This window comes from Anomaloglossus baeobatrachus, chromosome 1 (assembly GCF_048569485.1).
Source record: "Anomaloglossus baeobatrachus isolate aAnoBae1 chromosome 1, aAnoBae1.hap1, whole genome shotgun sequence".
NCBI lineage: Eukaryota > Metazoa > Chordata > Amphibia > Anura > Aromobatidae > Anomaloglossus > Anomaloglossus baeobatrachus.
Window position 1 is genome coordinate 242979208 of NC_134353.1, and position 13668 is coordinate 242992875.

The window sequence follows — 13668 nt, forward strand, 5'->3', positions numbered from 1 at the left end:
GGAGCACACAGGGGGGTGTACTCAGACCCTGAAACAAGGTCCAGAATCCACTGGACTGAGTTAATTAACTGATTGCGGTCTGGACTATAGGTCCTTTCCCACCCAAGTCCCGACTGAAGACAACAACCCACCGAGGGGGATAGAAAGCCACCGCACAGGCAGAGAGATCCCACGGACCAGCGTCTGCGGGCAAAAGGGCTCTCCCGACATTCACAAAGCCGGGGAGCGGACTCCCGTCGCTGAAGTGCAGGCAGCCCAAATACACAACAGGGTGCAGGAGAAAGGCCAAAACCACCGAACCGGGTGGGGGACCAGATGCAGCCGGCTGCGGGCACCGACTACCATCAACTTGGTTTACCAGAGACTTGTGTGTGTCAATAACAGTGAGTACAACAGTGCCATCCGGCCGCGCACCGCCCTGCACCGCCCAGCTACCCCCAACAGGTCCCGGAGCCATCATCCCCGCCCATGGAGGGGTTAACAACTTGCTACATAAACATCTCCCCCGGGTGCCCCGTAACTGCTGCGGTGGCGTCTACCTTCACCACATCCCGTGGGTGGTGTCACGAACTCAAGCGAGGCTCCGGCCGTGCACCTATCTAACCCCCACCAAAAGCGCCAGCATCCCCTTTCAGAGCGAAGTGACCCCGGGTCCGGAGGCGCTCAAGCCACCCACCAACGAGCCCGGATCCGAGCGGCTTGGCTGCAGCCGAGCGTGGGGCGGTATATTTGTGACGCACATCCGGCGTCATTAACGATATCGCAGTGTGGACAAGTACGAGCGACCTTTAACGATCACAAAAGCGGTCAAAATCGTTTGCCGCAGAGAGGTCGTCCTGAAACTAAAAATCGTTCTCTGCTTATTAGCGATGTTGTTCCTCGTTCCTGCGGCAGCACACATCGCTATGTGTGACACCGCAGGAGCGACGAACATCTCCTTACCGGCCTCCACTGGCAATGCGGAAGGAAGGAGGTGGGCGGGATGTTACGTCCCGCTCATCTCCGCCCCTCCGCTTCTATTGGACGCCTGCCGTGTGACGTCACTATGACGCCGCACGAACCGGCCCCTTAGAAAGAAGGCGGATCGCTGGCCAGAGTGACGTCGTAGGGCAGGTAAGTGCATGTGACGGGGGTAAGCGAGGTTGTGCGGCACGGGCAGCCATTTGCCCGTGTCGCACAACCAACGGGGGCGGGTACGATCGCTTGCGATCTCGCTAGCGAGATCACAGTATGTAAAGTACCCTTTAGGGTCAGGTATCCGGCTCAACATATAGGTGGGGAACCTATCTAGGGTGGTGAGGGACTTCAGGGATCAATAGTAGGTTTGGTCAGGGGTCACCATCTCCCTCTTCCCTAGACACAGGGCTTCCCTTTCTCCGTTCGCTTGGTACTTCCCTGTACCTAGCGTGACACATGAACCTGAATTCTGCTGCTAATTGTATAGGCACTCTATAATACACGTGTAAATAATGCAAATGTTCTGGACAAATCTGACAGAATTCCTGGTGAATTAAATCTGACAGAATTCCTGGTGAATTCTCCCACAATTAATAGAAAACAGGCTGATGTAAACAGTATCGGTATCCTGCTTATGACTTCTGAGTCTCAACAGAGGAGTTTGACGAGGGAGCGATTACACACACTTATACTATATTAGAAAATTGCTCAAACCACAAACCTATAATAGCAAAAGTGGCTCAAAACTGCCTCTTCAAGTAATAAAAAGAAATGTAGTGCAACTCCTGCCTTTCGCGAACATTTTTAGAGAAAAAAAAATAATCGACATTCCTGTGGTTACAAACCAGTCTGAACTTTTGTTTCTGTTTTCCTGACAGAGCATTCTCCCATAGTAATACATTTTCATATCACTGTTTAAGAATTTCCTGATGTATAGCCCTCCACATAAATACATCATGTTTAGAAGCTTTTCTTCTCCCTAGCTAAAACTGATTAGGGCATGTCCATTGCAGCCATGAAGTGTGCCTTTTATCAGGCAAAGTGCCGTAGTTATGTCTAAACAATAACATCAGTGACTTTCTAATCAGAAGAACTCGGCATTCAAAATCCATTATATGCTAAGGATGTGCATTACAGATGGGTATGGGTACTGGTATCTGTATGCTAAGGCAGATCCTATGCATTTACAGATACAGGCTGAAACGCCACAAAACATTATGCTATAAGGTTGTAGGAGAGGAAAAACTGTACAGGGGACATCATGTCATAACCTGTGTCATTACAGAACTGCCTTTCCAGATCCATCAGGCAGCCTGCTGGACCCTGCTCATGTGGCGCCCCTGAGACTTCAGTCGCCACAGGGTACTGCATCTCCTTTAAGGCCCCCTTCACACGTTTGTGAAAATCACGCACGTGCTTCACGGACGTGTCAAAGGTGCGTTTTCCCCTCCGTGTGCCGTGTTTATGGCACTATGTGTGTTCTCCGTGTGTTATCCGTGATAACACACGGAGAACGAGAACTGTCAACTCACCTGTCCCTGGCGTCGCTGACCGTGGTGCTGATCTTCGGTCTCCGGTCCTGCCGACTCCCCGCTGCTGCTGCTTCCGCCGCAGTGAAGTGAATAATAAATGAGCATAATGAGCGGCGGTCGGCAAGTGACAGCAGCAGCAGAGACAGGAGGGCAGGAGAAGGTGAGTAAAGATTTGTTATTTTTTTCTCTGACACGTGAGTTTTCTCCGGCGCGTGTCACACGGGACCGCATCCACACTACATCCGTGTGGTACGGGTGCAGGCGTTGTTATACCCGTGCTGCCGGAGAAAAACGGACATGCATCCGTGTGGAGCATACAGGCTCACGTCTGCCCCACCCGGAGGCACGGGCCAATGGCTGCACACGTGTGTGCACATAAGCCCATTGATTTTAATCAGTTTACGTGTGCCCGTGTTTCCGGTACATGCGGGCACGGACCTAGCACATACCGGAGACACGTGCATGTGAAGGGGGCCTAAGATGTAGTACTAATTCCGGGTAAGAAGAGGTTAATCGCTGGTGATTCTCACATTCACAACTACACACAATCAGGTGCCTTCCCACTGAGGGAATGGCCTGGGGTAGATAGGGGGGTGGCCATCACGAAGCATGCGACTTTCTCGGTCACCAGGACAGCCACCTGGGGGGCGGGCACCACTTGCGGAAAAGGGAAGGAGCATCTTTACACATAGTCAGTTAGCCCCGGGCACAGCTTGGGGTGAGACGCACCTAGGACCTCGGTCCAATCTTCTACTCACACTTCTGGGAGCGCCATAGGACCCGTGGCTTGCAGCATCCAGCTTAGCCCGGGTTCTCTACAGCTACATGGGATTCCAGGGTCTGCGGTGAGTGCAGGAAACACCCGTGACCCGTTCCATATTCCACATACACCGGGATTGGAGGGACCTCGAATTGCTCGGGATCGACTGGAGCCCATCACAGCTGTGGCCAGTGCTTCGGAAGCGGCAACCGGGTTACTTAAAGAACTGTGAGTAAAACACCTGGAACCCAAAGAGACTGTGTCCGCCTGTCACTCCTGGCGCCGCCGCCACGCGCCTCGGCACCCGCCATTACTACTCCCCTCATCATCTTCCCCAGGGCCCGCTCCACCTGTGGGGAGCCGAAACACCTCGGCTGCTACTACCATCCGCCCCGGAGGACAGCGAGAGCAGCACCGGCTAATTCCCTGGCCGCATACCGCAGGTGGCGTCACAAAATCAACATCCACCATCATCCTTATCTCCCCTCTCCCTCCGTGTACACCTCGGGATAACGAAACCAGGCTACCCGTGACATTCTCTGATCCTCATCGGCCAGGTCACGAGTATTCCCCCGACCCCCTGGGGTGTTAACTCACACCTATGCCCCCGTTTACCAGTATATGATTGTAGGCCTGGCAACTACAATGACAGGACAGTTATCGTATTCAGGCGGAGCCCTCTCAGATGAATTAAATAACAAAATCACCTCTTTATGAGCCCTCTACAAAGTATAACTGCAGGTGGTAAAGTCCTACTTCCACCCAAGTGCACTCAGAGTAGTTTTTATAGTTTATATCCCGAATTTACTAAGCTTATATCCCGAATTTACTAAGCCGGATGAAACACGTTGCATGACTTTGTGGCTTACCTGACCAAAATTGTCTGTACTCCTTGGGTTGGAACCTGAGTATATTAACAAATGGGTCAATTCGCAGTGACCTGTACAAGATGAAATATACACATTAGCAGAAAACACTATTTTTTACTTATATACAATATTTCTAAGCTAGACGTGTAAACCTTTTACCAATCATTGGTCACTTGAATGTCTGTTTACACAAGCAGACCAGAGTACACTGGATGGTTCAGTGTGCAGAGGCTGAAATAGTTCTTAGTAGTGTGAGTCTTCTTTACACAGGACGATGCACCCCTGAGAAAGATGATCTTACATGCTACACATAAGATCATTTTTCCCAATGAACAAGCATTTTGCAACTTCATCTGTGATTATCAGCCTGTTTACACGGCGAGATAATTGTGAAATGTGCATTGATAACAATACACATTCATGATTAACTTGCAGTGCAAATGCAACTTTACCCAACAAAAAAAAATGGTCAAAGTAGAAATGATCCTGTCTCTACCCACAACCCCTGAGCTCCATATTTAGGAACTATTTATGAAACAAAACAGGTTAATAATCTATTAGGGATTTATCATAATAGGAGTTTTATCTTATATTTTCCAAAATCTATGGATATATATATATATCAATTACATGACCCATACACAGTAGGAGACATTTTTCATTGGTTTTGCACACAAAATTTGTGACATGTTAATTTTAGATGCATGTGCCAAACTTATCAAAGTTTTACGCCATTTAATACAACTTTTTTTAGCGCCTGAATAAAAACTTTTAATTGACCTTTTGGCGTGGGGTACAATGAATTTATAAATACTGTAGATGTCTACATAAGAATCATTAAAAAAGTCCCATATTCTATGAAGATTGAGATTTGGTTTTACCTTGTCTGTTTTTGAGGGATTCAACACGCCTGTCGTAGCCCTCCCCAAGGGTATTAGACCAAGGCGCTTTAGGAGTTAGCGCAGCGGTCTGGACCACCAGCATAGCCCTGTCTGAAGTACCTCTGAAATAAGGGTCAGCTTAGGGTCCCTAGCCTGATCACTAGTCTAGGGGCACCCATTCCAAGTTACCATGTCACACCCCATGATAGCTGGGTACAACGCAAGTCGGGGTGTGGGGACGCGGCATTATGAGACAGAGTCCACTTATTTTCACTAGTCACCAAAGTAATATGTGAAGCCCCGCTAGTATGTGTCGGTGCAGTACCTTCAGGGACTCCACGTGGATGGAACAGTCTGGTCACAGGTAGGGAACCTTCTTTTAGGATTGTCGTGACGCCACTCTCAGTATTGCGGTCAGCGGGGACCGCCACTGCAGATTAAGGGATGCCTGGGGCTGATGGTGGGTGCAGTCAGTATATTAGCCCCTGAGAGTGAGGCAAGCCCCAGGCCCCGGTGTATGTGTGTGGGACCACAGGTCGCAGAATGACTCAAACACAGTCCAAGAAGTCTTTCAACGTGTTTACTCACTGTTTGGAGGTCACGGTGAGATGCCCGGGCGACACTGTGATAACCAGGTGGAACCAGGAATTCCAGGAGGCCGTTCTGAGGGTAGCTGTCCACTCGCCTTCCTTGCACTCTTTCTGTTTTAGGAGGATCCTTTGCTTGAAGCGTGGTAGGACCCCTCCAGGGAAGCTGTTACCACCCTGCTCCCCTCTCTCTGGCTCGTCTGCCGGCAGCGTGGCCTTGGTGGGATGGCTTCTGGCCCTGTCCCCTTATGGGCCTGGTGATTGCTGCTTGGCTCAAGCTCTGTGTAGTCGTGGTGAGGGCATGAAGTACCCCCCCCCACCTGTAGGTTAAGCAGCTCTGGATGATCTGCTGCCTGTACTGGGGACCTAGTTCCCCTTGTGTGCTCGGATACCGGGATCTCCGTACTCAGCCACCCTTCTCTCTGGATGATTTTCAGGCCGACCCACGGTACTCCTTTCTCCCCCGCTTTCAGCTACTGCACTCCTCAGGACCTGTCTGACACGAGAGCTCCCCTGCTCCCTTCCTCACACTTCAACTTCTTCCTCCAGACTCTCCTCTTCCTCTCTCTCTCTGCCCTGCTTCCTAGCAACTAGCCCCTGAACACACCCCCAGCTGGGAATTGAAAGTTAACCCCTTCTGGCTACCCAAGGGTCCCCTCTGGTAATGTGGGAGGCCTGGTCACTATATGTTTGTGTGTGCACCTCATCCTGGCCTTTGGAGATTACCTGGAAGCATTGTCCCCGCATGGGTGCAATACTCTGTGGTGCCTGACCAGGTCAGGGGCGCCACATTCCCCCTTAGTTATCATCAGCACGTCCTCGGGCTGCAAAGACAAGAGAAAGAAAAAGGTAAATACAAACTTTTCCCACACAGGGGCAATTATTTACATTTAAACATGCCAGGTACCATTCCACCACCAACCACCCACATGTCCGAACCCCACCCAAAAACCTTCAGGAGGTAGGTCGCCGGTCCTTTTGGTGACCAGGTCTGGGCCATCACATTCCCCAGACCTTTCCTCCAATCTTCCTCTCCTGAGGAGAGTGGTGTAAGGTAGGCCCCATAAACAGGCGTACCCGCTTCCGAGTGTTGGAGGGCAGGCCCCATAAACAGGCGTGCCCCCTTGTTGGTGCAGAGCCATGCCCCTCAACAGGCAGACTCTGTGGTTGATACCAAGGAGGTAACTTTTTACAATGCAAAAGTTTGTGGTTAAATCCAGTTCATAACCAGTGGTCTAACATTTTAAGGAGGTCTCACAATAGTCCTTGTGGGCACATTTCGCTTAAACGTTACCTAACTGTAAACAGGTTAAACATTACATTTCATACAGTCACTTTGAACTAAACTGTACTTTCTCTATAGCGTAATGGGAGCTGACCAAAGTTGCTGCGGGTTGATCTACGCAGTACTATGCTGTCATCTGTCTGAGGTTGTGTCCTCCCACCCGATGTATGTGTCTCAATGTGAATAATAGGTGTGCTAGGTATTGATGCCAGTGCATGGTCTTCTGCTTCAGCTACATTTGGCTCTTCCAGGTTCTGAACAGGTTCTTCTGGGTCTCTTACTTCTCCAGATTGAGGGAATGTAATGACTGGAATAACTACTGCTCCATTGTATTGAGGCCAACTTGCTGGGAAATCTCCAAGTACAGTATGGATCATCTTTTCTTTTGGTTCTTGAACTGGCAAAGGGTTGGGAATTTCTTCAGGGGTTCTTAGTTGTTCAGGACATTTCTTTAGGCGATCTCTAGAAACGACAGCTGTTGTTTTTCCTCCATCCTTGCTGATACGGCATGTCTTTTCATTGCTAAGCGTCGATGGTAACACAGTATAGGGTTCTTCTTCCCAGTGATTGTCAAGTTTATGATGTCTTCTCTTTCTCTTGAGAACTATATCTCCTGGCATCAAAGGAACAGCAGGTGCTTTTCGATTGTAGGCCTTTTCTTGTTTCTCACGCTGCTGAGTCAGGCTTCGCTCCACACACTCTTGTACTTTCTTGTATTGGGCTTGGCGGTTGGAATCCCAATCAGCACCTTGTAGATGGTCTTCAGGGGTCTCAACTCCCATTTCCAGATCTACTGGCAATCTCCCGGGTCTGGTCCTCATCAGGTATGCCGGTGTGCAGTTCGTGGAACTCACAGGGATGTTGTTATACATGTCCACTAGATCGGGCAGTTTTTCCGGCCACTGACTTCGTTCTTCTAGTGGGAGCGTCTTCAGAAGGTCGAGAATGATGTGGTTCATCTTCTCACACATGCCATTGGTCTGAGGATGGTAAGGCGTAGTACGGATCTTCTGGCAGCCGTATAGGTTACAAAACTCCTTAAACACTTCAGCTTCAAAGGCTGGTCCTTGGTCAGTGAGCACTTGATCTGGATAGCCATGTGGTCGACAGAAGTGTGTCTGGAAAGCTTTGGCTGCAGTTTGACCTGTCAAGTCCTTGACTGGTACTACCACCAGGAATCTGGAGTAGTGGTCAACCATAGTGAGAGCGTAGTTGTAGCCTTGTCTGCTGGGTGCCAACTTTTCATGGTCCAGGGCCACGATCTCCAGGGGCCGTTTAGTTTGGATTGGCTGGAGTGGTGCTCTCTGGCTGTGCTGGTCTTTTCTTCTAAGATTGCAGGGCCCGCAGTTTCGACACCACTTCTCTAGGGCAGATCTCATGCCCACCCAGTAGAATCTTACTTTAAGTAGGGCCTCCAGTTTCTTCCAACCAAAGTGGCCTGCACCATTGTGATAGGCTTCTAGCACCATCCTCGTATCCTTCTGTGGTACAATCACTTGCCACACCTTCTCATGCGTCCTCGGGTCAATGATGCTCCTGTAAAGTTTGTCTTGATAGATGAATAATCGACCCCTCTCCTTCCATAGGTACTGTGCCTCAGGTGGGGCTCCTTTGTCAAGGCTGGCGCCCGGCTGGCTGATCAGTTTCTTTACCAAGCCTACCGCTGGATCATTTTCCTGGGTCTCCTTCCAGTTGTAGTGAGGTAGTGGGTTCAGGGTCACCTCTTGGCGGTTGGCACGCGACTGCCGACACTGTTTTGCTCCATGGCGATGGAACGCTGGCAGCTCAATCTCTTCAAGATCATCTTCATCTTCACCCTCGTCTGCTAGGTGAGGCATCCTGGACAGAGCATCTGCGTTGCCGTTCTTGCGGCCAGCTCGATACTTGACAGTAAAGTCATAATTCGCCAGTCGGGCTACCCAACGCTGCTCCATGGCACCCAATTTAGCAGTATCCAAGTGGGTCAGGGGGTTGTTGTCCGTGAAGACAGTGAATTTGGTGGCTGCCAGGTAGTGCTTGAACCGCTCTGTGATAGCCCATACCATGGCCAGGAACTCTAGCTTGAATGAGCTATAATTCTCCGGGTTTCTTTCAGTAGGCCTGAGCTTCCTGCTGGCGTAAGCAATCACACGCTCTTTGCCTCCCTGCACCTGTGAAAGCACTGCTCCCAGTCCCACATTACTGGCATCTGTGTACAGTACGAATGGCAGACCGTAGTCAGGGTAGGCTAGGATCTCTTCACCCGTCAAGGCCCCTTTCATTTGTCTGAAGGAGTGTTCTTCTGCTTCTCCCCAGTGAAATGGCGGGCCGGAGATCTTTCCTCTCTTCTTTGGGTGGCCTACCAGGAGCTCTTGCAAAGGCGCTGCCATTTTCGTGTAGCCCTTGATGAACCTTCTGTAGTAGCCTACCAAGCCAAGGAACTGACGTACCTCCCGGACGGTAGTAGTGTGGGCCATTCCTGGATGACTGTGACCTTCTCTGGGTCCGGTGCTACTCCTTCTGCACTGACCACGTGACCTAGGTACTGGACCTTTGGCTTCAGTAAATGGCACTTGGATGGTTTCAGCTTCATTCCATATCGGGATAGTGCTTCAAAGACTTCAGCCAGGTGTTTCAGGTGGTCCTCGTAGGTCTTGGAGTACACGATGACATCATCCAGGTAGAGCAGGACGGTTTCAAAGTTGAGGTGCCCTAGGCAGCATTCCATAAGCCTCTGGAAGGTCCCGGGGGCATTGCAGAGTCCAAATGGCATGCTGTTGAACTCACAGAGGCCCATTGGGGTGGTGAAGGCCGTCTTCTCCCGATCTTCTTCTGCTACAGATACTTGCCAGTAGCCACTAGTAAGATCTAGGGTAGAAAAGTAGTTAGAGGTTTTCAAGGCAGCGAGGGATTCCTCTATCCTTGGCAAAGGGTAGGCATCCTTGTGTGTTATCTGATTTATCCGTCTGTAATCCACACACATCCTCATCGTGCCATCCTTCTTTCTTACCAGGACCAGGGGAGCCGCCCAGGGGCTACAACTGTCCCTTATGACGTCTGCCTCCTTCATGTCCTTCAGCATGTCCTTTGTGCGCTGGTAATGGGCTGGTGGAATAGGCCTATGTCTTTCCTTAATGGGAGGATGACTGCCTGTGGGTATGTGATGTTGCACCCCTTTGATCCTACCAAAGTCTAGTGGGTTCTTACTAAAGACCTGCTCGTATTCCTGCACGACCCTGTAAACCCCATGTTTCTGGTAGTCGGGTGTAGAGTCAGTCCCCACGTGTAGTTTCTGGCACCAATCCTCTAACTGCTTTTGGGAGGTCTCACCCTCTTTTGAGTCAGCTTGTGTCAGGGGACCTACAGGTGTTATGGCGTCATCTGAGCATGTAAACAGTTTGGCTATGGTAGCGTACCTTGGTAGTCTGGCTTCCTCCTCCCCACAGTTCAACACTCGTACAGGCACTCGTCCCTTGTGTACATCAACTACCCCCCTGGCTGTCAGAATCGTGGGCCAGTGGTCTGAATGAGTGGGCTCTAGTACAGCCTGGTAATCCTGTCCTCTGAGACCTACCGCTGCTCTACACCACATCATCATTTCACTCCGTGGGGGTATCACAATGGGGTTAGCATCCATCACCCGTACACTACCAATCTCACCGCCAGTCTGTTTTACCTGTTGCTTCCTCAGAATGATTCGGATCTCCTTTTGCAAGGCTCTTTGCGACCTGCCCTCAGCACCTTCAACAATCTGGTGAAGCAACAACAACACTTCCCCTAGGCAATTTTCTATGACATTAGTGCCTAAAATCATTTGCGGGTTCCTTTCTCTAATATCAGTGTCCACAACAATCAGTCCTTGTCCCTTCATTTCCTGCCTTCCCACCTTTATGGTTACCTCTTTGACCCCGATCTGGTCTATAGGTTGTCCGTTGGCAGCATAGATGGTGAGGGAGGGGTCCGGTGGTCGGAGATCGTCGTCCGACCAAAACCTCCGATAAAGGACATACGGGATCGTGGTGACCTGAGAGCCGGTGTCCAATAACGCCGGGGTAGGGATCCCGTCCAGGACGATGGACAGGACAGGACGTCCACCCACGTACTGATCACAGCAGCGACTTGGGCCTGATCTTCTTAATCCTGAGGACTGGCCCCCGGCCCCAGGTTTGGCTCGTTTAAAGGACAGGCCCTTGCATAGTGTCCCGCCTCCTGGCAACGACGACAGATGGGTTGTCCAGATGAGTCATAGCGATCACTGCTCCTGCCTCGGGTTGGGGGACCTCTTCTCCTCCGCATCCAAGGGACGTCCTCTGGGTTGTCAGCTAGCAGGATCCGATGAGGGACTTTGGTCTCTGAGGGCAACTGCATTGCTTTCAGGATTTGTGCGACATCCTTAGTGAGCTGTTGCACCTGGGAGGATAGTGTATTTATGGTCTCTGCTGACGTGTTGAGTCCTTTTGCAGTTATTAGGGTCTGCGAGGAGGATTCCGCTCCTGCAGCCGTGGAACTGGCAGGCCATGCTGGTGCGACGGGGTCTGTGTCCACAGGAGGTTGGAGTGCTTTCACTGCCCTGTCTTTCAGAATGGCAAAGTCCACGTCAGGGTGTTCCAGGGACCACAGCTTCATCTGCTTCCCATCCTCAGGAGAGCGCAGGCCCCGCAAGAATTGTTCCTTCATCATCCGGTTTCCTTCCTGATCACTGACAGGGTCCACCAGCTTGAGAGCCCGTAGTGCAGCCTGCAGCCTGAGGGCATAGTCTCTTATGCTATCTTGGGGCTTCTGACGGCAGTTATAGAAGTCCGTCCTCAGCTCTCCCTCGGTGCGGTGTTCAAAAGCAGCTGCTAGTTTGGCAAAGATGGTCTCAACAGAGCTCCGGTCATCATTGGTCCAGGACTCAGCTTCCAATTCTGCTGCTTCAGTCAATTGTCCCAGCACCACAGCGGCCCTCTGCTTACCAGTCATCGCGTGCATGTCTAGCAGGGTGTTGATCTTCTTCTTAAACCCGGTCAGCGTGTCTATTTTACCGGCATATTGGGGCAGCCATTGCGCTCCTGGGACATACAGCAAGGAAACTGGCATTATGGGGGAGATTTCAGCCGGCGCGGCTGCGACCGCGGCACCGGCACCAGGCGCTGCTGCGTCCAGCGCGACGGGGGCTGGCATCGCTTGGGCTGCGTCGCCCTGACCAGGGGCATTACCTCCTGCAGCGTCCATTTTTCTTCAAAAATCCCCGCGCTCCCTCTCCACTTCCTGGGTCAGTACGCTCTCTGAATTGTGGGGATTCTGGGGCGGCCACACCTCTTCGTGGGCGGTGCTCTTCTCCCTCGTGCGGGCTGCAGCGCGCGCTTTTGAAGATGGCAATATGGCGGCGGTTCAATTTTTGCGGTCGGACCTCTGAGGCACACGGTCACCTGTCTGAACAGGTCTAGTCCTTATCCTGTTCGTGACGCCAGAAGTTGTGAAGCCCCGCTAGTATGTGTCGGTGCAGTACCTTCAGGGACTCCACGTGGATGGAACAGTCTGGTCACAGGTAGGGAACCTTCTTTTAGGATTGTCGTGACGCCACTCTCAGTATTGCGGTCAGCGGGGACCGCCACTGCAGATTAAGGGATGCCTGGGGCTGATGGTGGGTGCAGTCAGTATATTAGCCCCTGAGAGTGAGGCAAGCCCCAGGCCCCGGTGTATGTGTGTGGGACCACAGGTCGCAGAATGACTCAAACACAGTCCAAGAAGTCTTTCAACGTGTTTACTCACTGTTTGGAGGTCACGGTGAGATGCCCGGGCGACACTGTGATAACCAGGTGGAACCAGGAATTCCAGGAGGCCGTTCTGGTGGTAGCTGTCCACTCGCCTTCCTTGCACTCTTTCTGTTTTAGGAGGATCCTTTGCTTGAAGCGTGGTAGGACCCCTCCAGGGAAGCTGTTACCACCCTGCTCCCCTCTCTCTGGCTCGTCTGCCGGCAGCGTGGCCTTGGTGGGATGGCTTCTGGCCCTGTCCCCTTATGGGCCTGGTGATTGCTGCTTGGCTCAAGCTCTGTGTAGTCGTGGTGAGGGCATGAAGTACCCCCCCCCCACCTGTAGGTTAAGCAGCTCTGGATGATCTGCTGCCTGTACTGGGGACCTAGTTCTCCTTGTGTGCTCGGATACCGGGATCTCCGTACTCAGCCACCCTTCTCTCTGGATGATTTTCAGGCCGACCCACGGTACTCCTTTCTCCCCCGCTTTCAGCTACTGCACTCCTCAGGACCTGTCTGACACGAGAGCTCCCCTGCTCCCTTCCTCACACTTCAACTTCTTCCTCCAGACTCTCCTCTTCCTCTCTCTCTCTGCCCTGCTTCCTAGCAACTAGCCCCTGAACACACCCCCAGCTGGGAATTGAAAGTTAACCCCTTCTGGCTACCCAAGGGTCCCCTCTGGTAATGTGGGAGGCCTGGTCACTATATGTTTGTGTGTGCACCTCATCCTGGCCTTTGGAGATTACCTGGAAGCATTGTCCCCGCATGGGTGCAATACTCTGTGGTGCCTGACCAGGTCAGGGGCGCCACAAATACTTACCACAGCTACAATTATTTGGCTATTATTCCTATCAATAATTGTAATGAGACATCTCATATACATCGTTAACCTGGGACCTTTAACACTAGAAGTCCAGGAGAGGGGTCATTTGACATTTCTACCATTGGAACCCTATGGAGCTCGAAATTCTTGGGACTTCTAGTGTTAAATATCAGCACTGGCACCTTACTCTTCCTGCTGGATTTTTCTCTCTTAATCCTCGTCCCTCATAAGTGAGGCACCTTTGCTATGTTTACATGCTTA

General features: G+C 51.4%; 1 protein-coding gene across 1 annotated transcript in view; it reads right to left on the reverse strand.

The window, feature by feature from the left end:
* LOC142291568 (uncharacterized) overlaps positions 1 to 13668 on the reverse strand; it is a 139500-nt gene that overhangs the window by 67860 nt on the left and 57972 nt on the right. Inside the window, exon 3 of the mRNA XM_075336202.1 lies at positions 4119 to 4189. Coding sequence (XP_075192317.1) covers positions 4119 to 4189 — 71 coding nt within the window. The remainder of the gene's footprint in view (positions 1 to 4118; positions 4190 to 13668) is intronic.